Source organism: Pyrus communis, chromosome 6 (genome assembly GCF_041283825.1).
Source record: "Pyrus communis isolate YQ-2024b chromosome 6, ASM4128382v1, whole genome shotgun sequence".
Taxonomy (NCBI): domain Eukaryota; kingdom Viridiplantae; phylum Streptophyta; class Magnoliopsida; order Rosales; family Rosaceae; genus Pyrus; species Pyrus communis.
In genome coordinates, this window is record NC_142570.1 from 21,862,387 (window position 1) to 21,887,773 (window position 25,387).

Here is a 25,387-nt window from a genome sequence, read left to right on the forward strand (position 1 = left end):
AGGGCTAGCCCTGAATCAATTTTATCAAAAATGCTTTCAGTTATTTTAAAAGTACTTTCAAACAAGCTTGATGTCCCAAAAGTTTAAAACTTCAAATTGAATAAGAAGCCGTTAGCATGAATGAAGGCAAAAGTATTACAAAGTCTATGCATTCGATAAGATACAGAAAAGTGACAGATTAGAATACATCATAATTTTATTCATAAACATTTACAAGGAAAGCAGACAAGCAAATGAAATTAACACCTTCAACCTTCACTTAGCAAGCTAGAGATTTCAGCCGGGTAAATAAGCACATTCTACATATTACATACATATGCTATGTATTTAGCACATATACATGTTTATTTCTTGTTCTTCAAGTTAAGTAGTGGTTATAGTTATACTTCGACAGTAAAAGCCTTTCTCATAAAACTGGTACCTCCCGTCTTCTTTTTCTTTTGCCGTTTTTACCAACATCAGGAACGTTGGGAATTGAATTCCCGGGAACGCGAGTGGCGTGGTTGAACTCTCTTTGTCGAATTCGCGGTCTACTTCATCCAACAGAGTTAAAATGCAGGAACCAGAGCCGGCACAGATGAGGCTTGAGTTCCGTCGTCAATGTTGATTTCTTCATTGTCGTCTTCGTCTTCGTCTTCCTCTGCTTCCCACATGAAGCTAGCGAAGGACCCCAACACCATGCTGCATTAAACATAACATACACAGACAAATCAAACTTTTTTCTTACGCTTAGGAAAAGACGACGCTTCCAAATTGGGCAAAGCTCCGAGCGCTTTATTTCTTAATCTTATTTACAAGTTTAAACAAATGATAGAAAAAAAAATTAAGAATTAAAACAAGCAAATATTCAATTTTCGTTGAATTTAAGTTAAGTAGACGTGACACACTTTAAAGAGTATATTGACATAAATTTATAAAGATAAACTTATTGTTCTGAAAAATAGTTTATGGAATTAAGTTTGGAAGATAAAATAGTATAGTCAAGTAATATCGAAAAAGAATAACTTTAGAGACTTAATCTATGCTCAAGTAATAATTCAGCGACAAAATCGACAATTTATCTTTATTTTTAGAGAAAAATTGATATAAGATCGAAAAACAAAATATTAAAAACATCGAACATTTTTATTTGTTGAACTAAAAAAACCAAACTAAATTCCTTGCTTGGGTAGATAATCTCTCGTATATTATCTACCAAGCAAGAGAGTTTGAAAAAAAATAAAAATAAAAAAAATAAAATAAAAGCCACATACCAATCATCAGGGGAGGCAGAAACAGCCTGATCAAAGTAAGATTTAGCCCGTTCCTCATCTCTCTGCGTCTCCCAGATTAGCTTTCCGTAGAGCGACAACAAATCACCGTCTCCCGGACTCTCCAATATCGCCCTACAATAGCACTCCTCCGCCCCCACCGCATCCTTCTCCACCTAATCCAAATCATTCAATCATTTTTATCATCTTTCTTTTCTCATTAATCATAATTAATTTGCTGATCAATTTGATAATTTGATTAATTAATCAATTACCTCGTGCAAGAATTTCCCGTAGTTCCTCAGCAGCAACGGATCGCCGGGGTTTGACTTCAGCATCTCTTGATAATACGCTCCGATCTTCCTCTGCTCGCCTTCCTGCACCGTTTCAGTATTCCCTCCGCAATCGCCGCCGCCAGGAACCAGCTCCTCCGTCGAAATTCCACTTCCCGCCAATTTACCGGCGTAACTCGCCGGCAGAGCTCGAAATCCGTCGGATGCCGATTGCAGAACGTCGCTCTCCGACAGAGATCTCCGGATCATCTTATCTCGGCGGCGATTGACGTCGAAATGCAGGGAGATCATGGGAGATCCGACGGTGCTCCTCTCGCCGGAGAAAACGCTCGAGAGCGAGTCGTTCCGGGCTAGGGACACTCTAGGCGAGCCGGAAACGGCCGGTGACCGGAGCGCAAAAGAACCGGTTCGGATCATGACTGCTAATTGAAGCTTTTGCCTACTTTGCAGTGTCTGAGCAAAGTGTGAGACTTCGTAGTTTTTCTCTCTGCTTTTTGCAGAGAGATCCGTGAAGTGAAGGCCTGTATATATAATTCACTTTGCGCCGTTGGATGCGCTGACGGGGTTGACTTGGGGTGGTACGGGATGATGACACGTGTGGAATTTGCACGTGAGGCTGGCTAGTGAGTAGTGAGTAAGCCACTCCGATGGGGAAGGCGGGAAGATCGTGAATCAGGTAAGGAACGAAGCAGTGCCAAGTGCAGGTTTCACGACAAATCTTTGTGGGTCCCCTCGTGTATTCCAAATGTGGAAAGAGGCCTTTCATCAAAGTTCACCAAAGCACATAATTCAGACTTTTAAAATTTGATCTAACGATTACAAATAGAGATTCATTTTAAAAGTTATAATAATTTTAGTCGTTGAATCAAATTTCAAAGGTCCAGATTGTGTGCCTTGGTAGATTTGATCAAGGGGATCCAAAAAGGATCCCTTTCCTCCAAATGTAATAATAAAATTAGTTAGACACTTAGAAAATTTATTTTCAACTAATTGTAATATGATTTGGTGTACATAGTTTTGTTCCGAAATACTGAAAATGTTCTCCTAGTATCATCGTCTAGTTAATAAACCATTAAATCATCTTCAACAGAGATGTTAAGTGTAAAACATCAAAATGATATTTGATGACTTATGGATCAATTTGCCATTTTGTACAATCATTTGGTCCACCCGATATATTAAATTAAAATGCTATTCTATAATTTTTATCATCTCTTTGTGGTACAATTATTAACATAGCCTATAAAATACTTGTTTATTATGAATTGCATCCCACTTATTAAAAAAATTTATCAAATCAAACAAATTTTGTTTTTAAGCAACCAAGTTTTGTTCAAAAAAAAAAAAAAAAAAACCCCGATGGTAATGGGACAGACAGGAGGACCCCTTCCTAGATTATCCGCATCTGACCATGTGATGAAAAGTAACTGAGATTTCACGTTACCTATTTTTTGGTCGCTCAGAAGTTTTGGCATAAATTCTGTGTTCCCATCCCAGCATATGGTTTTGGCATAATTTCTGTGTTCCCATCCCTGCCCCATGCCGTTGGTTTTTATAAAATAAGGTACAAGAATTTGCCAACACTCACATAGGGTTGCAACTTGGATAGAAATATTCGACTCTGACCGATCGTGAGCCGATAAGTTCTAAAGTATCTTGTCCAATCCAAATTCGACACCAAAAACCGAAAAAATATGAGAAGAATTGGATACGAATTGAAATGTATTTGAATATTCCGAATCTCAGAAATTTGTCTAATTCCATTACATACACTTAATTATGTTTTAAATAGGTATCCTTGCTATATATTGTTCAAAATACTCAAATATAAACCAAATCAGATATTCACATTCGAAACTTTTCAAATGAAAACATATAACTCCCTGAATATATATTATGTAGAGAGAGCGTGGTGATGATGATATATTATGTAATCTTGGTATGAATGAAGCCAAATAACTCCCACAACTACGAAATTTCGGAATTGATCCGATCTCGAAAGTTCAAATTCGCCAAGAGTATATTTTGAGATTCTGATCCCAAAATTGTGTGATATTCATATCCAAAACTTTTTGAATTGGAATTACAAACATGCATTTCTAATCCTAAAGAGCTAAAAATTAAGAAAACACTCACATTAATAACGAGTTGTGAACAATTAAAGTGTCGCATATTTAATTTGAGACACGACTATTTTAGGAGAATTTTTTCAATGTTTCTGAACACGAGTCAGTCGATATATTTCATGTTATAATTTAAAAGAAAGTGACTAAATATAATTTTTATTTAAATCATGACATATGGGATACTGATTTATGTTTTGAATGGATGGATGGAAAAATATCTCCCACTTTAGGTCATGATTCATAAAACTTACATAGTACATGTACAATATTATTGTGAAGTTTCATGTTAACAAAATAAAAATGTGCAAACTTCTGTTTAAACATATTTTACTTTTGACACGAGACATCACGCGACGCTGATGGCATATAAGTTCTTGTCTCGTAAAACACTTGTAAAGAAGAACATTTCTAACCATTAGGTAAATCATCTAATTATTATTACCTTGTTACTTTTGACAAACAAAAGAAGACAAATGCACACCAAGAATTTCGTATATAGCTAGAATGACCTTTACAAATTGCAAATGCTAATTCGTTAAGAATTAATCGAATTATAGCATCACCATTCGTTGGAATCAAAATATCTGCGAGATCCGGGTCCCAATATGTGTCGATTAAACAAACAGTTGAAATTTCCAAAATAATACATTCTCGAAGAGTATCTAAATTGATCAAGAGAAGAATAGTAGTGTCACTTGTAAAGAAAAGACAAAAGAAAATTGATCGACTTTTAACGGGTCAATGACAAATCCCAAAATCAACTTAACAAAGTGGGGTTTATCTTATCTCCTAATAAAATATTTCCAACTTGATAAGATAAAGTATGTACCAAGTAACTATTCCTTTTTATTATGACAGCTTGCTTTGTCGTGATTTTATTATTACTCTAACGTCGTTTAATAATCATTTCGTTTTTATTTTTTAATTTTTAGATAAAAATTAGAGGAGTCGTTTTCACTGACATATTTTCATTTGATATGTTCTTCATTTCTCCCTTCTAGGCTTCAACCTCTCACCAACTTCTGTCTTACCCTAACAACTAGAAATAAAGGAAATGATTCAAACCAACAGTTTTCGATTGCTCATCGAATTATTGTTACATTAAGTAACTTCAACAAAATTAGGGTTTAGGATTTAGGGTTTAAGGGGTCGTGTTTGGACCTATTTTTCACACCATATGAACCCGAAAAACAACCTGTTGTCGGGTGTAAAAAATGCACCTCTAGTAACTTCAACAAAATTAGGGTTTAGGGTTTAGGGTTTAAGGGGCCGTGTTTGGACCTATTTTTCACACCATATGAACCCGAAAAACAACCTGTTGTCGGGTGTAAAAAATGCACCTCTAGTGTAAACTTGGTATCAAATTTCTCTAGTTAATGTGCAACCGTCAACTCAGTGTACATATTGCCAATTAATACTATGATCTAGTAGTATTCCTCTTCCCTTATAAGTGAAATGTCCTACATTCGATTCTCGCCAGTGGCGAATTTGAACCACATTATTGCTAGAACATTGTGAGGCTTAGCCTACTCTCCCACCCCTTTAGTGTATATCGTTTGTTAAACTATGTGCACATAATGATTCATATAATCTGCAGATGTTAGTCTCAAGTGTTTCTTGTGGCACAAATTTGCGAAAACATTGAAAAAGGTACAAAGATCTTGATCCCAAACCACCATCCAAAAAATATCCCACTGGGATGTAATGGTAATACAAAAAAAAGGTCCACTATAATACGTTGATTTAATCTTTCGGTGGTAAACCCACGATCGATCTGTAAAACTAACAGCCATACTTATCCGGCTTCATGCAAATCAGGCCGACGGATAACTCTATGAGTACAAGAATGTACCTGATTGAAGTATACGAGTATATTTAGTAACATAGACATTTCTCCTATGTTTATGTTTCATCCTCCTCATCGAAACCTAAATTTCAAGATAATAGACTACAATTAAGATCAGAAAGACACAACTTTTGTAAGTGAATGGAAACACCCCTACTATGTAGTCAAATACAAGCGTGAACAACATTGATTGCAACCTTATATGTCAGCCATCACATATATCAGCATCCATGTTTGCATGATTGTTAAGTTGGCTAGGAACATGCATTAGCTGCTAGAATTTTGAAGTCGTTAACGACTTGTGACAGCAGGGAAGTTGCCAGATTAAGATAAGCCTCGAATGCAGGGCTGCCTAAGCAGGGCCGTTATAAATGACGTTGGCCAGATGTTAACTAGTTTTCGCGTTGGGAATAACGAATTTCAGTTGTGTGTTAACTACTCCATTCTGCTACAGTTGATAGCCATGCCACCCTTAAATTGGAAGCTTATCCTCAACTGTTATCTACTCAGCTAATAATGCCCTTAGCTTCACAACAATGCTAATATGGAGTGTGAGGCCGATAACGATACTACATGTAAGGTTGCTTTAATTGCTCAGATCTCTTTGTATTTAGGATGTCAAAAAAGTACTATCAATAAAACCGTCAATAAAAGTATACGAACCTCCAAAGACCAAGCCTACTGATTCTTCTTTAGCTTGGATGTGGAAGAAGATGATCTGAGATCTTGACTAGAAGTTCTAATTATGAAAATAAATGTTTCCACGAGCATGCCAATGACCAATCCAAGAATGCCTCCAGCAGCATTCTGAGATGAGAAAAATAAGAGCGCCGTCAACTTATATAGTACTGTAAATAAGAAAAAGAACATGCAGATAAAATAGGAACCAAACAATAATCACATATTACAATGCCCAGAAACCAAAAAATAGTTTAATAAAATAGAAATTACTCTCTCGAAGATACATACCATGACGGGACTGTGGTTAAACAAAGCTCTGAATGCAGCATATCCTACCAAATAGCAGGTAAACATGGTCACCACAACATGTAAACCTGTAGAAGTTTTGACTGTTTTAGCACTGGAGCATCCAAAACATATTTTCAAAGAGAATAAAAATTCTACAGAAAATTTACACAACAAACACAATTAAAAAGGAGAAAAGAAACTAAAAGATTATCAATCATTCGCTAACAAAGAGATAATAAATATATTTTGTTTTTCTAAACATAACAATAGATGCTTTAAATTAGAAAAATAAACCACTCAACTCTATTCGGAAATAAGAGGAATGAATTTTAAACAGAGATTCAAATATGTAGTCAAACTATTTCAATGAATTCTTAACACAAAATGCTTCCCAGGAAGCAAATGTTCTAGGCTAGGGAGCCTGTACTGCCTTCCATTCGGTTCCAGTTTCACCTAAACCAGAAAGAAATCTCTAGTTTTGTGAACTAGTTCCAGTTTCACGGTTCACCCAAACTGGAAAGAAATCTCTAGTTTTGTGAACTAATTCGATTCCATTGTGATTTCATGTACTCTTTACATAAATAATGGTCTACTATCATGTTAATTTAAAATGCAAATGTATCCAATACTTTTATGACTTGGTTCGGAAATTATCACAGAATACTCACCCCACCCAATGCTCTCCCTATTACCACCAGCCAGTAATTTCCCCATATATATCCTAGATTCAAATTTCTCAATCAGTCACCAATTTCCTTTCAATATCATCTGCTGGGAATGTAATGGCAAGCAGAGAGTGAAAACAAAACAGTAATATGACAAAAAATAACGGCCATAAAATTTCTGGCATTAATACACAGGAAAGAAGAAATTAATTCTTTCATCATTCAGGTGCTAACACATTAGAGTAATCCCACATAAACAAACTGCCATAGAACACCAAACTGCCCAATCAACAAAACCAGCAAGTACTTTGCACACCTGTACAAATAATTAGAATTTTTGTACAGATCACACATGCCCGAATACATCCTAGGACTCACCAAAATTTCATTATTCTTTGAAATTCCATATAAGCATTAGATACCTCAAGAGCTAAGTTTTTGAGCAGTTGGAAAATGTATTCATTCAAATGGAAAGCATTCACTAAAACAGAATCTGGTTTCTTTCTTGCTTAACATTTCAAGCTTCATCCTTAACAAGGTTCTTTCATGCTTACATAGGCATCTAAACTAGTTACTAAGACAGAAAATTTGAACATATGCTGAATGGAAAAAAAAAATATTCTATATGCATTCCATGTGGATGGCATGATAAAATTCACAAGGTAAAATACAATTATTGGTTGACCTGCTCATGGAAATGGAATCAATATCGTCTCTGATGACCGTTGACGATGAGCAACATTTACATGCAAAGGAAACCAAAGAAGACACTGATACGTGACATCTCAGAGTTTATCCATTAAACCTTTTAGAATAGATTCACAGTTTCCATTTGAATTACCATGTTTAAGTCCAACCAATCTGACGTTGTCAAGCATACCAATCCAACCATTCTACCCCCTCTAAATGTCATGACTCTACACTTTCAGAGAATGAAAAATTGTTTGTAATAAAAAACAACATCCTTGTATTATATCACAGTTTTGTTCGCATTCCCCTCAAATCCATTCACATAAAAATCAATTTCCATCAATGGACCAAAGCAATAACTACAAATTGAACTCTTCCTGATAAGATCATTGAATTAAAGAAACTTACGCCATTATCACAAAACTGAAAAAGTCCAAGCTCAATGCATTTGCCACAGTAATATCATTCAGAAACAAGCAATAAAACATTATGTTAGACATGTATAAACTCTTTATCTTACCAAAGCCGAGTTGATCCTTGTAAGAAGAGAAAGGCTCAGTGGTTTCTTTCTTAGGGGTAATATCCTTCACAAGTTCTGCATATGCATTCCTCTCCAAAACTTCAGCCAGCTTCTTAAGTCTAGCCTTCAACTCCTCACTCTAAACACAACAAGAACAATTACATTTCATTTGGAATCTCTGGAAAATACAGGAAAAAATAACAAAGTTCAATTGCAAACCAAACAAAACACAAAGGGGTGATATAGTGTTTTGCGTTTCACCTTTTCTCTGGGTTTGGGGCTGGTGAGGACGAACTCGCATCCAGAGAAGAGTTGGGCCAACTGCGGTCGGGTCGAGGCATCAGATGCAACCCAAAGAGCTCGGAGAGACTTGTACAGTACACTGGGTTTGGAGGATAGATTGGACGCAATTTGCTGGAGTTCATGAGAGAGGTGTGGGTCTGTGGAAGCTGAGGTGAGGAATGAGAGGATGGGTTCGGTGGTTGATACGACCAGTCCAGGTGGATTCATCGGATCACTGCTCATTTTCCTGTGATTTTATAAAAAGACCATAGGGCTTCAATTTATGACCAACTTTCCAGACAGTATTAATAACAATGGTGGATTCTTTTTCTTTTTACTTAATTAAGAATTGTATTGTAAGAACAATAGATTATTCAAATTATCATCAAAGACCCAGCAATTACAAAACACAACTGTCTAAGTGAATAAAAAAAGTAACCAATGAGCAAGAACATGGGAATTCAATTACCTCGGCAAGGTGTTATGGAATCGAGCTCAATACTCCAAACCTGCACAAATTCAACTGAAAAGAAAATCAGAAAATGATTTCGACAATCAGAAAACAACATTCAATACCAACATTCTATTAACCGGAATTCGGGAAAAAGAAAACAAGATTCGACAATGGGGTCGGCGAGGAGTTGATTGAAGCAGAGGAAAATGCGACCTCACCGATCCAATTGGTGGTGGAGACTTATCAATCCTGACCTTGGAGGAGGAAGAGGAAGAAAGAGAAGGAAAAGCAGGGCTCTGTAAATTGCATTTTCAGGTCTTCCTCGTGAAGACAATGGAGATGGAGAAGGTAAAATTTTCAAGTGGTCTTACAAGGTCTGCAATTATTCTCTTCAAACTAAATCTGAAACATTGGTTTTTATAACTAAAGAATCAAAGGCCAAGATTAGCTTGAATTGGGTCATGTTTACATGTGTATCTATCCACATGCAAGAGAGACTGTTTGTTTGAAATGCTTGAGAAAAATATTTGATGGGAATTGATTCCCTCATTCCTTTGTTATGTCAGTTATTATAAAGGACTTGAACGGGCTTGCACAGCTAGATCCACCTTGTAAGCTCACTTTAAACCATCAATTTACGGACCTAGGGTTAGCCAAGTTGGTTAGAGCAGCATCTCCGTCTACACTTAACTTGAAGTTCTCTGATCTCAATTTAGATGAATTTAATGTTGGATATGTACCATTTGTGAAATAAATAAACAAACACCATCAATTTGTTTTCCTTTTCTAACTTTTCTTGAACAAACTCACTTCAGCAACCATCAAACACCACAAACTCACACAGCCATGATACTTAGTAAATCAACTATAATCTCTCTTTTCATTCGAACCATGTCGACATATTTCTTTAAAATTTTCAAAGGGAGCAGAACAAAGAACAACTGGTATGATACATAAAAGTAAAACGAAACAAGTTTATAATTTGTATCTTCCAATTGGCTAATCCATGACATACTAAAAGTAAAATCATTTGAATTATAAGGGAGACCCATGCAAGCAAGTATGACAAGTTTTGTGCCTAACTTAAAAGATATCCACAACTCGTAAGCACTAAATTGTCCATACATTAGCATATTTAATGATTGCGATGGATATATTCATAGAAACTAACATAAATAGAACAGACACAAAATTCCCATCAACACATGAGAATTGAGAAATTATGATTAGTACTTGATCAGTTAAAACTACTTGAATTGAAAATAATAACAAGAGAATGAAAGCTAAGCTTTGTAAACATGTAATTGTAGCGCTTGTTATTGACAGTTACGAGCCGAATACATGAGAACAAAAAGTTCATACCCATCCGCGAATCTACATGTGAATTTTTAGCAAAAAATTCCAACTCCCCATTCCCTACTTTGGTTGGGTAGAGAGCCCAATAAAACCAAGACCATTTACCAACCCCTTGATTTTCTGGTAACAAAAAGCACAATACAATAGCATTAACTTTATCAAGATTCCAAATACTTCAACGTATGAGAAATAGCTCAGTTAATGGTCTCTCAAGATCGCCACTGAGTTTGTTTAGATTCAAATAACGTTCAAAAATGGCCAAGGCAGATACATGGTTACTACTAGACTCATTTGACATATAGGAGGAGGAGGCAAACCTCAAGGATGGCCACCATTGAAACAATCTCACCAAAAACCCAAAAAACGAAATCGAAAGAAACGAATTCAGGCGACCAATCAAAATCACAACTTGGAAACTCCAAAAGATGATAAATTTCTCAAATTAGATCCGAATTCAGCACCCAAATAACCAAATTAACGAATAATCAATTGGGTACCTGGAAGATGAGAAGATGGACAATATCCAGATGGTAAAACCCAAAATCCAACCGAAAAATAGAACTTTTGTGTGCCGGTTAGACGCGCCTTCAGCCCGCTGTCTCTACTTGCGATTCGGCGATCGAGCATAAGATCAAGGAGAGTTGGAGACGGCGATGATGGCAATGAGTAAAGGGAAGGAGATGATGAAGGGGAATGAGACGATGAAGCACACATCAAAATCATTAATTATAAACTGTTTAACTAATAAATATATAACATTGCAATAAATTTGTAGATTTATCTATGACATTGTAATGTTTTAGCTGACCACGTTATATCCAATTTAATGGGCCACATTATGTCTTATTTGGTCTACCAAATAGGCTCTAGAAAACACTAATTAATTATTAAGCATTTGTAAATGAATCCTTGAATCATCTCCGAATGAAATGAAAAATTATAAGAGTCAAATTATAATTGATAGTTAATGTGGCAATCTGAAGTTTTACGTCAAATTTTGTATTTCTCCAATCGAATTGTCAAATATTATTATAATATTTAAATAAAGCTTGAAATGGTTATAATTATTAAAACAATGTTGAAACAAATTTTTTATTGGTCAATATGTTAGTGGAATAAGGAACCCATCATTAAAATGAATTAAAAATAAATTTGACATTGAAGTCAAATTTGACTTCAAACCACAAAGCCTTCAAATTCTGTAAGTAAATAACACTTTGATTGGAGAGACTTCTGATGTCAAATATGCACAATAACATTCCACCCAGGATTTTGATATCTCCTTTGAAGATGCTCTTACAAAGAGTCATTTGCAAAATTGAATTACGTGAGTTGTATATGCCTTTATAGGATTCATGTGGTACATTCCTATTATGTCTTATCTAAACCTTTGTAATATATTCCTAACTAACTTGGTCATCAATTAACGATCAAATAAACTGATTAACTAATAGATATATGACATTGCAATAAATTTGTGAGTTTGTCTATGACATTGTAATGTTTTAATAGGCCACGTTATGGCCAATTTAATGGTCCACCAAACAGGCTTTAGAAAACACTATTAAGAAGTATTTGTAAATGACTCCTTATATGTAATCAGTTGTAAATCTTATTCACATGAATCTTGTATATGCATCTATAAGACTCATGTGGTACATTCCTAATACGTCCTATCTAAACTTTTGTAGTATATTCCTAACTAACTTGGTCTCAATCCATTGGGATTTGAAAGTTCCTAGAAAGGGTTTAACATTGTTTGTACCACACTTTACCAATCCCAAAACTAAAGAGCATCAGTCAACTTTATACTTTCAGAGCCCATTGAAAGGATTCGTGTTGAGGCACTCCTGCTAAAGGACAAGAGTTTCTCTCCAACCAGGAAACCAATCACAATGTGACATGACACACCCCGACCGTGATCGGAGCGTGCTGGCCGTCACACGAAGGTGACGTAGCCATGTGCACATGCGGAAGCCAATAAAGTAATAATATAAAAGTACGAATAATTTAAAAACTAGCATACAAAGTACTAAACAAGTGCTAGCGTAAGTGAAAGATAATTTCAGAGCAGGTCTACAGCAGTCCAAAAGAAAGTTGCGACAAAAGTACACCCGAAGGTGACCCTATGCTGGTGAGTATCTGTCAGAAAAGTCGGGAGAATCCTCTGGGAATACCACCGAAACTGCTAATCAACTAGAACCTGGAGGGGCGCAAAACAAAAGCGTGAGTGGGCAAAAACAAAGCTCTTTGAAAACCATTTATCAAAAATACATTCTAACCCCTCGCCGTAAAACCTGTATACTTCCCAGAAAATAATCATATATACGTATGTATAAATATGTCAATCATGCTCAAGGGTATGCCAATCATGCTCAACAATGTGCCATGTCAAAGCCTCTTAATGATATGCAAGTGCTCAGGTATAAATCAAATCAACAACATAACATCTGGCAGCCGGAGTCACCTAACGTGACATGTACGGCTGCATATAGAGCTCAAATCTCAAACTCAATAACTGAACCTGCCCACGAGTCGGAACCACCTAAAGTGGTCTGTACGACAGGCCTGGGTGTAATACATATATACGCTCTAGTGCTACGATCACGTGAAGACTGTGCGAATAATCGCGGGTCACCTACGAGTCGGAACCACCTAAAGTGGTCTGTACGACAAGACTGTGCACCTAACTTGGATCCAAGCTGAGCGTGTGGTACGGTAGGTGAACATCACGTGAAGGACTGTGCCCTACTCTGGGCGGGAGCACTAACACCGGGGGTGCAGGTTATGAGCTCTCTAAGCATCTCAAACCACTACTGAATGTAAATATGGATAACACTTACCTGGCACTTACCTGTGCGTCCACAGCACCCAATATGCATATGTATATATATATATGCAACTACTAACGTAACCAACGATGCATGAATAACGATAATGTAATGCATGGCATAAAACTAAATAACCCTTTTTAATCAATTTCTGGGAATATAAATGTATATAGGTATATACGGAAAACAAAAGCCCACTCACTGGTAAGTGGAAGGGTCGTAGCCCCCCTGCCTCGAGTGCGAACGCTCGTCCTCGGGGTACGTGTCACCTATATGCGAAATAACTATAAAAACGTTAACTTTAAAGCACATAACCAACTTCTCGTAATAACTTCTCATACATTGCTCAAAATGGACAAATGAATATACCAACGTGCTCTACACAACCTCAGGATCACAACCATATTTTTAGAAAAATTTTCCTCCGCCGCACGCGCCGGCCACGCGCAGGCACGTGTGGCGCACATTGACGGCGTCAACTGACGCCGTCAGGAATATTCCGTCAGAATTGACGGAATATTCTGTCACCTTCTTCGTTCAATCTCCGGCGACGTCGCCGGCGCCGGAAACTGGGAAAACCTGCAACTTGGGTTTTCTCGCTCATTTTTCCACCATTTTTCACGTTTCTTGCACCAAATTAAACCTTAGAACTAGAAGAACACGTCCAAACAAGTTTTAAGGTCTAAAACTACAAGATTATACCTGTCCAAAAACTCCATAACCGGCCAAGCTCGAACCAGGCTATTCTGACGTCCACTTCCGTCCAACGATACACTCCGAGGTTCCTTGGGACCTCACAAACACAACTACAAGCTTCAAAAGTCCAAAAACATGCTAGAATAAGTTTGCATGAATAGTAACTAAAACGGACCTCGTCGAATCAACGTGAAAACGGCTACAACCTTACCTGAAAATGGTACCACTGGACTCCTCTCAGCCCCACGAGCACGAGGGTGGTCTTGGTTCCCTCGATCTGTAAGTGGTTGAGTGTGTTCGTGTGTGTCCGTACAATTCCAATAGGAAGAAGAAGGAAATGGGAACACGGGAGAGAGAGAGTGACAGGGAGAAGACAGAGGGAGAGAGATAGGGACAGTGTGTGTGTGTGTGTGTGGCCCAACACATGCCAACACCACACCACCCACCAAACAGAATAACGAAACGAACTAGGGGCAGATATGTAATTTCACACGTGCGTTTTAATAATCCCGGGACGGGATGTCACATGACACGTGTCAACATCAAAATAAAACTCTTAGAGTTCCACATTGACCACGGACGAAAGCATGCAACTCTCCTCAACTATATGTAAACTTTACATTACTAATGAGAACTCCTCTACCCTCGTGGATGTAGTCCAACTTAGAGTGAACCATATATAGTTTGTATTTGTTTCTCTTACATATTACCCTCACTAAGTGATCAGAGAAACTTTGCAAAGGTCAAAACTTGACACTTTACGTTATTTTAAAGTTAACCCATTTTGTGCATCAACAAACATGTTTTAAATACTTGAGAGTACAATACTTGAACAGGTGAGTATTGTTTTCCACGTGGCATATTTTAAATATCTACATCAGCATTTCATTCTTGCGAAATCATTAATTAACGGTCAAATAAACTGATTAACTAATAAATATATAACATTGCAATAAATTTGTAGGTTTATCTATGACATTGTAATGTTTTAACAGGCCACGTTATGTCCAATTTAATGGGCCACATTATGTCTTATTTGGTCTACCAAATAGGCTCTAGAAAACACTAATTAAGAAGTATCTGTAAATGAATCCTTAGATCATTTCTAAATGAAATGTAAAATTATAAGAGTCAAATTATAATTGATGGTTAATGTGGCAATTTGAAGTTTTACGTCAAATTTTGTATTTCTCCAACTGAACTGTCAAATATTATTATATTATTTAAATAGAGCTTGAAATGGTTATAATTATTAAAACAATGTTGAAACAAATTTTTTATTGGTTGATATGTTAATGGAACAAGGAACCCACCATTAAAACGAATTAAAAATAAATTTGACATTGAAGTCAAATTTGACTCCAAACCACAAAGCCTTCAAATTCAGTAAGCAAATAACACTTCGATTGAAGAGACTTTTGATGTCAAATATGCACAATGGCATTCCACCTAAGATTTTGACATCTCCTTTGAAGATGCTCTTATAAAGAGTCATTTGCAAATCTGATTTACGTGAGTCTTGTATATGCCTCTTTAGGACTCATGTGGTACATTCCTATTACGTCTTATCTAAACCTTTGTAATATATTCCTAACTAACTTGGTCATCTATTAACGATCAAATAAACTGATTAACCAATAGATATATGACATTGCAATAAATTTGTGAGTTTGTCTATGACATTGTAATGTTTTAATAGGCCACGTTATGGCCAATTTAATGGTCCACCAAACAAGCTTTAGAAAACACTATTAAGAAGTATTTGTAAATGACTCCTTACATGTAATTAGTTGTAAATCTTATTCACATGAATCTTGTATATGCATCTATAGGACTCATGTGGTACATTCCTAATACGTCCTATCTAAACCTTTGTAGTATATTCCTAACTAACTTGGTCTCAATTCATTCGGATTTGAAAGTTCCTAGAAAGGGTTTAACATTGTTTGTACCACACTTTACCAATCCCGAAACTAACGAGCACCAGTCAACTTTATACCTTCAGAGCCCATTGAAAGGATTCGTGTTGAGGCACTCCTGCTAAAGGACAAGAGTTTCTCTCCAACCAGGAGGCCAATCACAATGTGACACGTGTCAACATCAAAATAAAACTCTTAGAATCCCACATAGACCACGGACGAAAGCATGCAACTCTCCTCAACTATAAAAGGACACCATTCTTTTACAATTATTCCCTAACACCATTATTGTAGTACCCATTATTAGAACCTACTAGCTTAGACCATTTTACTACGTAAATTCTACATTACTAATGAGAACTCCTCTACCATCGTGGATGTAGTCCAACTTAGAGTGAACCATGTATAGTTTGTATTTGTTTCGCTATCTCTATCTCTTTCATATTACCCTCGCTAAGTGACTAGAGCAACCTTGCAAAGGTCATAACTTGACACTTTATGTTATTTTAAAGTTAACCCGTTTTGTGCATCAACAAACATGTTTTAAGATACTTGAGAATACAATACTTGAATAGGTGAGTCTTGTATTCTTGAGACTATCAAGGCGCATGCCATCACTAACAAAGAAGTCATGTACTTTTTCCAAATGGCAATGATAGAAAGCAATCATTCATATGCACCATGATGAGGGTTGGATCCTCATCAATTTCGCTTCCCATAACAACTAGAATTTAATCCACTAATGCTAACGCTCTATTTAAAAAATTCATATCCCTTTTGATAAATTTAAGAAAATAATATTGTTTGCTTTTGGTTTTAAATTATTGTATTGTTTATTTTTAATGTTTCTATACAATGATATATCTGGTCTAAAGAATAAGGGAATAAATTGGTATCGAACTCATCATCTACGATATTCAACCTTATAACCTCTCACTTACAAGAGAAATACCACTAGATCGTAGTACAAAACAACTAGTGCATTGTTTTATTAAACAAGTTTTGATGAGGAATTTAAAATGAGAAGATGTCATTTTAGTATTATTTTTCAAGGAAAGAGGCCATTTCCCAAACGTCTCTCTCTTGAAAATATTGTTCAAGGGTTATTATTATGTTAATTGAGTACCATTGCCTTATAAAATTCAATGCTTGAAAGGGTTTTTAATTTTTTTTTATTTATTACAATCGATATTCTACACTAAATTATAGCAAGGTAGATGAAAAGTTTGGATACAAAACATATTGAGTTGAAGAAAAAAACTCTAACTACGGCAATCACTGATTGCAATACTCCAAAAAATTATATGCTTCAATGCACGTGGCTTGCGAATCAACTCCGTTCCTTTTAAAACGTTGATTTAATTTTACGAAGTTTCAACACAGAGAAATATTTTAGGGTAGAATGCAATCACTCAATTTTCTTGGTGCATCCGTGACCAAAATTCAAACTTATCCTTCATCCATTCGGACACAACGCAGACAATGGCCACCGATCCAGCTTTTCCGCATCGAAAAGTAAATGGTCGCGTAAAGTGTCAGACCAGACCTGATCTATTTGTTGACCCAAATTTTGACTAACGGATTTTGGTCTATTGTGCAGTGCACCTAAACTCCCAAACGGCAGTGTAATTTTCTATTGATCTATTTTTTAAATTTATAAATAACAATATTTACTTTAAAGGAATAAAGATTTGAGGCAGATACTCAATGCATCAGCCACTAAGTATGCAACTCAACATAAACATGTCATCATCTTCTATATGAGTTGAATATGAGATATTTTATTTGTGTAATTGTAACACAATAATATATTTTATTAGATTAGATATTGGATTAGTCACCGACGAGGTTTCATCGACGCCATCATGTCATGGCTCAATTTTTTTTTACCACTGTAATAAAATGACACTTGCTTGAACGGATGAGTTGGAAGTGATTTAAAAATAAATATATAAATAAACAACTACAATTGTTGTATCACGTAGGTAAGGAAGGACGAAGTAGGTATGTGAATGTATAACTACATGTGTGAAGTTTAATGGAGACACATGTTCCCACCAAACCCCATATAATAGCAACTACCTCCCAACTAGAGTTAATCCCCTCTCCCCTCCTCTCCACGTTCTTTGAATGCTAGCCACCCGTCCATCTATGCCTTCCCTTCCCTACTTTTCTCGCAAACCAATTTTAATTTTCAATCGTCAGATTAATGATCAAATACTAATATGTGTATTTAGAAGATAAGAATAAATGTGTGAATATCACTTTCTTATAATTATTTGTAACCATCAAGAGTGGGTAAACAATCTCAATGTCAAGACATCCTAAGCATTATCAGAACGAGATTGAAAATAAAAGAGTATAATTAAAATTTTAAAGTAGTAAATAAAATTTTGTAGAATTTGAGTGTAATCAACCAATATTTTTGAAATTTGGTTTAAAAAAAAACCAATATTTTTAAAATTTTAGGTGAATTCCTTCAAAATTTTAGGTATAAGCCTGATTTTTAAAAGCCTAAAGTACACTAGAAAATTCCACCAAATTCATCAAAATGCATAACTTTTTAAAATATTTTAAAAACAATAATTGAATATATATGGTGTTTTATGAAAGAATAATGTTAGGGAGATTAAAATTTTTAACTCTTTTTTTTCTTTAACAAACGATATTATTTATATTAAGGGATCATGAGTGAGCTAAGCCTCATAATGAGCTAAGCATAATGTAATTCAAATTCGTTTTTTACGAGAATCGAACCTAAAAACTTCCACTTACAATTCAAAATAAATATCATTAGACCGTAATACTAGGCGCCGCTAAAATCTTTATCTAATTAAGTACACCCCTAAATTTAAAACCCCGATACCGTATTAATCAAACTGCTAAATTGTAAAAACGTAAACTGTCAAGCAAATAAATTAGCAATAATCGCGATCTCTGGAACGTCAACAAGAGCGTGACGAGCGCAATACATACTTTCTACAATTGTTGCTGGCTCTGTGGCGCTTGGTAAGTAACGTGCGGGACTACTTGTCGTGCCTATATATATAAACTTGATTCCTCTCCATCTACCCGGAACCTGCAACCTCCCTAATATTGCCAGCTCGGATCAAACCCCAAAAGCCTCTTTCTCTCCCTCTCTCATACAGAGAGACACAAATGGCACCAGCAGCAGCAGTATGCGTAATGGATGCATCAGGTCACGTGGGCGCCAGCCTCACAGAGCGCCTGCTGCAAAAGGGTTACACGGTCCATGCTGCCCGCCAGAGGCATGGTGGGTTTTTAAATTTAGCTTAATGAAGCTTTTTACTTTTGTTTAGTTCTGGATTATTATCGTTAATTAACATTGTTCTTGGGGTGTGTTGATTAATTAGGGGAAGCGCGGTTGGGTGGGATTTGTTGTGACAAAACGAGGCTCAAAGTTTTCGATCTGGATCCGTTCGACTACCAGAGCATGCTCGACGCTCTCAAGGGCTGTTCCGGCTTGTTTTATTCATTTGAGCCTCCACAAGATCAGCCTGACTGCGATGTATGCACCTTCTTTCTCCCCAATTGACTCACTTGATAATCTTTTTGTTTTCGTTTTTTTAAGCTGAAAACTGAAAATAGTTACGGAATGCTTTCAGGTTTTTTTCTTCAATAGAACTAAAAGATGAAATGTTTAGTAAACGAACCCCTTTGTTAATCAACTGCACTAGAAATTCTGTGTTTAATTTGCTGATCTTCTCTGTGGGAAATTTTATTTGAACCGTTGAATCTTTTTCTGCACCCAGCTTACTCTTTACACTCATATTGTTTTTAATTAAACCTTCAATATCTCTTTAAATTTATTGCCTAAATTATCCTCACAAACCCAATTCAAGGATGTAAATTTATCTTTACACTCATTTAAAAAATAAAAAACCAAAATCAAATGAAAAGAGCTTGGAAACATGCGAAAACAATGATGCAACGTTAATTAGCCAAGTTCCTCATGTATGCGTTTGTAGAATATCCTACTGATATTATTAGAATTTAGATTGCAAAGCAAAGGCTAATATTATCAGTAGGATATTCTACAAACGCATACATGAGGAACTTGGCTAATTAATGTTGTCTATTATCTAACTGTAACTCTCGAATTAAGTAGTAGCAGATTGATATGTAATCCACCAACAAAAGCAGGATGTTATGGTTATATGTAAATTAAGAAGTAGAAGACTTTGGTAAATGGTGTCCAAAAAGAACAACAAATACTTGGTAAACTTATACAGCTAATAGTCAATAAATCAATAATTCAACTCTCCATTAATAAATTTATATTTTAGTTGATGGATTGAAAATTTCAAAATCACCCTCCATCCGTCAAAAAAAAAAAACGCTTATTTTTTCTCTATGAAAGCGTCTTACGGTTTTTGCCAGAACAAAACGCACGTTAAAAGTTACGTAATGGTTAGAGTTTACTTACTGATTGTTGGTTTATTAATAGGAAAACTAATGAAAAGGGTTTGAAAACTTTGAGTTTTAATGATACAAACAAAATAAAGGGTAAAGTGAATAGTACCAGGATTGACTTTTTAGTATAAAAATGTGGTTTTTCGTTGAAGTGAACAGTACCGTGGACTTTTCGTTAAAACTTCCTTTATTAATATCTTATTTTTCTTGTTAATTTTATCTTATACTTAATGGTAATTATGCAATAAGGTAATAAAGATATTTCACATTTAAAGTTTAAGTTGGGTGTAGAAAGAGGTTAAATGAGTTCAAATAAAATTTCTCTTTCTCTATTCATTTTGTGTTAGTGTTTTAAACCCTTTTTCCATAACAAAAATTAAAGGATAAAAATAGAGAATAAATAACGAGAGTTATTATCAGCAGTCTAAACAAATTATTAAGAACAATTATTACGGGATAGTTCAGTAGTTAGGGACAAATTTCAGGTTAGGTTTAATTTTTTACTCTAATAAATCACACAATAGTAACTATGAGGAAGTGAAATGATTATGTGAGTCTTTCCTATCTTTAAAAAAAATAAACTAACATAACAAAGTCACTAACTAATCTTTTTAAAATACAGTTATTATACACTCGACATTTTAAGATGATCGCGTAATTGGCTAATGAAGTTGTCCCTTCGTCCAAAAAAATAATGATTACATAATTAGTGTATGGAAATGATTGGAGGTGCTCTGTTGTGGCAAGAATAGAAGTTTGAAAGTGATATATAATTATATATCATTGGCTTTTCTAGATTTTGTATATATCATGTGACCAAGAAACCAAATGAAAAGGAGCATATTTGGTGAATAAGAAATAAAGAGGAACTTTAGTCAAAAGTCGGATATTATACCAGATGCAGTTAACCTTTCTCTGATCCGATAAGGGATCCAATTTTCATGCAATCTCCTGGGTTTGGCCCCTGATTTTTCTTTTAAATAGTAAACTGATTATTAATGATCAAATACGAGTTGGTACATTAATATCAACAACTAGACTATTAAAAAGCTAAGTCGATACATTACCATCATTAGCTAGATTATAAATGAGAATGTTAAGCAGATTTTCTTCAAAGTGAGACTCTCTATGTACTTTCTGACACTTCATTTTTTTCGCATAATATTTTATAATGGTAATAAAAAAAATTTAAATTTAAATTATGAAGTAGCAGAAAAAGTATAAGCTAAGTCGGCTCCCAACTCCCTAGGGAAACACTTCCTTCTCTTCAAACACCATACACTGTATCTATATATCTATTTTTTAGTTTTTATTATTTTTTATTAAAATATCAACATTACCGGGAGGCGGAGGGAAATAGACGGTATGTTTTTTAATAATTACATCAACGTAACACAATCAATCAGCCTCTTAATTATTATTTCTTGAGAACTAGTCAAAAGTCGGACATCATACGTTGATTGTTTTCTCAGGTTTTGAATGTTTTATAAGAAACCTTTTCAATATACTGGGTTGGATTCAATCAATTGAGGAAATAAAAAATTCGAACAGTAATAAAAATCAAATATAACTGAAATATTTGTAGCACTCATGTTACGTAGCATTAAATTTACAACGGTTTTTATATATATGTTGCGTGCAGGAGGAATACATAGCGGAAGTAGAGGTTCGGGCAGCGCACAACGTACTAGAAGCATGTGCAAGAACTGAAACAATAGACAAAATCGTGTTTACATCTTCCGCTGCTGCCGTCTTTTGGCGAAATGATCGCAAATCGACGGCTCTCGATTTGGATTTGGATGAACGGCACTGGAGTGATGTGAATTTCTGTCGTAGTTTCAAGGTAAATATTATATCCTTACAATTTTTTCAACTCATCAGTTAGTCCATTCCAACAAAAGAAAACAAAGAGTCGTTTAGTCAAATGTGTGTGTTTGTAAAATGATTATACGTACATGTAACCGCAACAAAAATACAAAAACAAAAAAAAAAAACAAAAAAACAAGAAGACTTTTTGGTACGGGTTGGTGGCCCGATGCGCAGCCACATCTTGGGAAACTAGGAGTTCTGCCGCCGCTTGCGTGGACCATTTCTAAGTTCTAACTCTTGATGAGATGTGGTCGCCACACGCATTATTTGGAGATGAGGATTCCAGTATGCAGGAAAAATGGATCATTACGCTAAATGTCATATAATACAACTGGTTGAATTTTTTTTTAATTTTCAACCAATTGTAGTATTATACTTTCAAACCGTATTTCAACATGTTAAAAAATTTCTCGTCGTTTTCAACGGTCATAAATGACTCATGCATGTAGATGTCGACGCGATGCGGTTCGTGAGCCCAGTGTTGATCAGTAGTTAGAGTGTTGTGAGTCGGTAGGAATGTGATCCGATCCCACTTTCAACTTGAACCAACAAATTACTAAACTTCACTTATCCATATGTATTTGTTGTTGGACAGTTGTGGCATGCATTATCAAAAACCCTAGCAGAGAAGACAGCATGGGCCCTTGCAATGGACAGGAGCTTGAATATGGTGTCTATGAATGTAGGGTTGCTGATGGCTCCGGATTTGTCCATCACCAACCCGTATTTGAAAGGAGCGGCTGAGATGTACGAAGATGGCGTGCTCGTGACCGTCGGTACTGATTTCTTAGTCGATGCACACATCTGCGTTTTTGAAGATGTCTCGTCCTACGGTCGATATCTGTGCTTCAACAACATCATCAATCGGGCTGAAGATGCTCTAGAGCTTGCTCGGAAGTTGACTCCTTCTGCCCCTTCAAATCCACAAGGCCAGGACCAAGATATGAGTATCCCTCAACAGAGGATAAGCAACAAGAAATTAAATAAATTGATGGTGGAATTTAAGAGCAAATCTCAAGAGTGTTGAAGGGCGATTTGCTTATATTATATTATATATATATATATATATATATATATGTGTGTGTGTGTGACATGTTGGTCACTTAATTAAAGGCATATATTATTAAGAAAGCATGTTTTTGTAAGTGCTATATTTATTTGTGTGTTTAATAATATCGTTTGTTAAAAAAAAAAATATATATATATATATCTTATTTCTTTTACTTTTTTTGAAGCTGGAAATTTTCATGTTGCTTGTTTCAGAAGTCAAAAGAATAAATTGGAGCATTAATTAACCTCCGAACTATGACCAAATTGTAGCTTTGATTTTTTAATTAAAAACCGATTAAAATTGATATACAAAAATTCTTGCAAAGTTAGCATGAAGGACTAATGTTCCACATTTTGTTAAACATGTATAAAGCTACAATGCAATCATAGTATAAGAACTAATGCTTCAATTTTCCAAAAAATAAAAAAAATCAAAGTTTTTGTAAGTTGCAATGATGGCTACGTAGTTCCGGTCTCATTCATCTCTATTATATTTCTCCATGATTCAAAGTTCTAAATTCTTTTTTTAACTAATTAATTAGTTTAGCACCCTTGACAAATGTTAAATGTATGACATGTTTACTAACATGTAATGAACATTGAAATTATTTCATTTTTTTACTAAATTGATATTAAATGTACAACAAGGGATCTCTAACCTTCAACCGTAGAACGAGAATACTCTATGATATGATTTAAGAAGCTCAGGCCATAGCACGTGAATGTTATTTAGGAAGTACGTTTCAAATCACACTCACAACAATAACGATGAGTGAATCACATGGGATAATAGATATGAATAAAATGAAAAGAAAAAACAATGTGATCAAGAGTATTGAATTAAAAAAATTATCATGTTGCATTGTAATTCCAATTGAATAAGTTTTTCACTGCTTTTGGTTACCTTAGGTCCCATATTGTTAGATGCCAATCACGGGTTTTTCGAAACCCTAAAGATTAGTAAACACTAATTATCAATAAAAGGAGAATTAAAAGAAGTTTTAATTCAAAATGAATTAGTAAGAGTTCTAATCATCAACTTTTTCGCTAGTTAGAATCTAATGAATCGTACGCCGAGTAAGGTAAAGATTGAAGAAACTTAACTGAGATGGTTAACTATAGTTTAAATAATTTAATTGTTTAAGGTTGAGATAATTAATAATTTAATTAATTAAACGAATGAGTTCGAATTATGTTTCAAGGAAGATTTGGGCTTCATTAAGCTCAGTAAACCGAAGTGTATGACAACATGAACCCAAAAGGCCTAAAAACCCAGTAACTATGGGGAGGCTGACCATATAGAAAGAATTCTAGTGTTTATTCTTTAAATCACTAAAATAGAAGGGAGTTATATAAGGGGAGTCATAACACTAGCCTTCTTTAAGGCTTTGTTAAGAGAACAGGAAAAACATCACTCTCCTTTTCAAATGACATACGACCGACCATCAAGAGGAAGTTCACTATCATCAACTTCTTTCTAGATCAATCATCTCTCATTCATATCTCAACTTGATATGGAGAAATTAGAGGCCTCCTTTCTTTGGGGCTTTCGAGATTTCTACACTAAAGGAGAAAGTAGCAAAGAGTAAAGGCCCTCACTTAAATGAATACTTTGCAAATGCAAGTGCATTTGCAAAGAGTGTTCTTCAAATGTATAACAACATCTTCTTTCCTTTCTACTTCTTTTGTTTGAGTCTTAGTTCACCAAACAATAGGCTTTGAAATGAAAACTATCAAGGTCAACCCATTTTATTTGAATTAAGCCACAACATATGTGGGCTAAAATATTTATAACTATAAGGACATCTACACTTTTACCCCCATTGCAAATGATCCATATATAAACTACTGGTGCGAAGCCACCATCATTACAACACCAACAATAACAAAGCAGTATCTCACTAAGTGGGGGCGGTTGTATGAATCCTAGTACATCACCCTGCTCGGTTTTGCCCCAAGTCTTCTGTTAGTTTCAAGTAATCCATGTCTTTTCTTAGATTCCTAGGTCTTCCTCATTCCTTTTTCCCTGAGCCTCCATCTCATAATCGTATCTTCTAATCAGAGCATATGTAGGTCTTCGGTTCACATGTCCAAATCACCTTAACTAGTTTTCTTTCATCTTATCTTCAATTGCGAC

General features: G+C 35.3%; 3 protein-coding genes across 9 annotated transcripts; 1 reads left to right on the forward strand and 2 right to left on the reverse strand.

Moving 5' to 3' along the window:
* Positions 1 to 171: 171 nt before the first annotated feature.
* LOC137710972 (uncharacterized) lies at positions 172 to 5,116 on the reverse strand. The gene is made up of 3 exons (XM_068450152.2): positions 1,526 to 5,116; positions 1,254 to 1,426; positions 172 to 681 (listed from the first exon to the last, which is right to left on the reverse strand). Exons 1-3 carry the CDS (start codon positions 1,958 to 1,960, stop codon positions 549 to 551), a joined length of 741 nt encoding a protein of 246 aa, XP_068306253.2. The 5' UTR covers positions 1,961 to 5,116; the 3' UTR covers positions 172 to 548.
* Positions 5,117 to 5,269: 153 nt separating this feature from the next.
* LOC137711667 (ER-based factor for assembly of V-ATPase) lies at positions 5,270 to 11,239 on the reverse strand. 6 transcript variants are annotated; one of them, XM_088695980.1, is made up of 8 exons: positions 10,949 to 11,172; positions 10,458 to 10,571; positions 9,111 to 9,150; positions 8,621 to 8,888; positions 8,360 to 8,498; positions 6,485 to 6,570; positions 6,179 to 6,322; positions 5,270 to 5,597 (listed from the first exon to the last, which is right to left on the reverse strand). In XM_088695980.1, exons 4-7 carry the CDS (start codon positions 8,882 to 8,884, stop codon positions 6,194 to 6,196), a joined length of 618 nt encoding a protein of 205 aa, XP_088552106.1. In that variant the 5' UTR covers positions 8,885 to 8,888; positions 9,111 to 9,150; positions 10,458 to 10,571; positions 10,949 to 11,172; the 3' UTR covers positions 5,270 to 5,597; positions 6,179 to 6,193. The 6 variants fall into 6 exon arrangements, with proteins under 6 accessions (XP_088552106.1, XP_088552104.1, XP_088552105.1 ...); XM_088695978.1 differs by lacking the exon at positions 10,458 to 10,571 and having other exon boundaries at positions 10,949 to 11,239; XM_088695979.1 differs by lacking the exon at positions 10,458 to 10,571 and having other exon boundaries at positions 9,111 to 9,164; positions 10,949 to 11,239.
* Positions 11,240 to 18,930: 7,691 nt separating this feature from the next.
* LOC137711028 (cinnamoyl-CoA reductase-like SNL6) lies at positions 18,931 to 23,423 on the forward strand. Of its 2 annotated transcripts, none has more exons than XM_088695981.1 (4): positions 18,931 to 19,171; positions 19,272 to 19,426; positions 21,974 to 22,174; positions 22,796 to 23,423. In XM_088695981.1, the coding sequence occupies exons 1-4, from the start codon at positions 19,057 to 19,059 to the stop codon at positions 23,225 to 23,227; spliced, it is 903 nt and encodes a 300-aa protein (XP_088552107.1). In that variant the 5' UTR covers positions 18,931 to 19,056; the 3' UTR covers positions 23,228 to 23,423. The 2 variants fall into 2 exon arrangements, with proteins under 2 accessions (XP_088552107.1, XP_068306323.2); XM_068450222.2 differs by having other exon boundaries at positions 18,938 to 19,171; positions 21,977 to 22,174.
* Positions 23,424 to 25,387: the final 1,964 nt, after the last annotated feature.

Coding starts and splice junctions, on each gene's coding strand:
- LOC137710972 (XM_068450152.2), bottom strand. CDS start 1,960: ATGATCCGAACCGGTTCTTTTGCGCTCCGGTCACCGGCCGTTTCCGGC. Junction 1,427..1,525: donor ACGGGAAATTCTTGCACGAG/GTAATTGATTAA, acceptor GATTTGGATTAG/GTGGAGAAGGATGCGGTGGG. Junction 682..1,253: donor TCTGCCTCCCCTGATGATTG/GTATGTGGCTTT, acceptor TGTTTAATGCAG/CATGGTGTTGGGGTCCTTCG.
- LOC137711667 (XM_088695978.1), bottom strand. CDS start 8,884: ATGAGCAGTGATCCGATGAATCCACCTGGACTGGTCGTATCAACCACC. Junction 6,571..8,359: donor CAAGGATCAACTCGGCTTTG/GTAAGATAAAGA, acceptor AAACTTCTACAG/GTTTACATGTTGTGGTGACC. Junction 6,323..6,484: donor TTAACCACAGTCCCGTCATG/GTATGTATCTTC, acceptor TTCTCATCTCAG/AATGCTGCTGGAGGCATTCT.
- LOC137711028 (XM_088695981.1), top strand. CDS start 19,057: ATGGCACCAGCAGCAGCAGTATGCGTAATGGATGCATCAGGTCACGTG. Junction 19,427..21,973: donor AAGATCAGCCTGACTGCGAT/GTATGCACCTTC, acceptor TGTTGCGTGCAG/GAGGAATACATAGCGGAAGT. Junction 22,175..22,795: donor ATTTCTGTCGTAGTTTCAAG/GTAAATATTATA, acceptor GTTGTTGGACAG/TTGTGGCATGCATTATCAAA.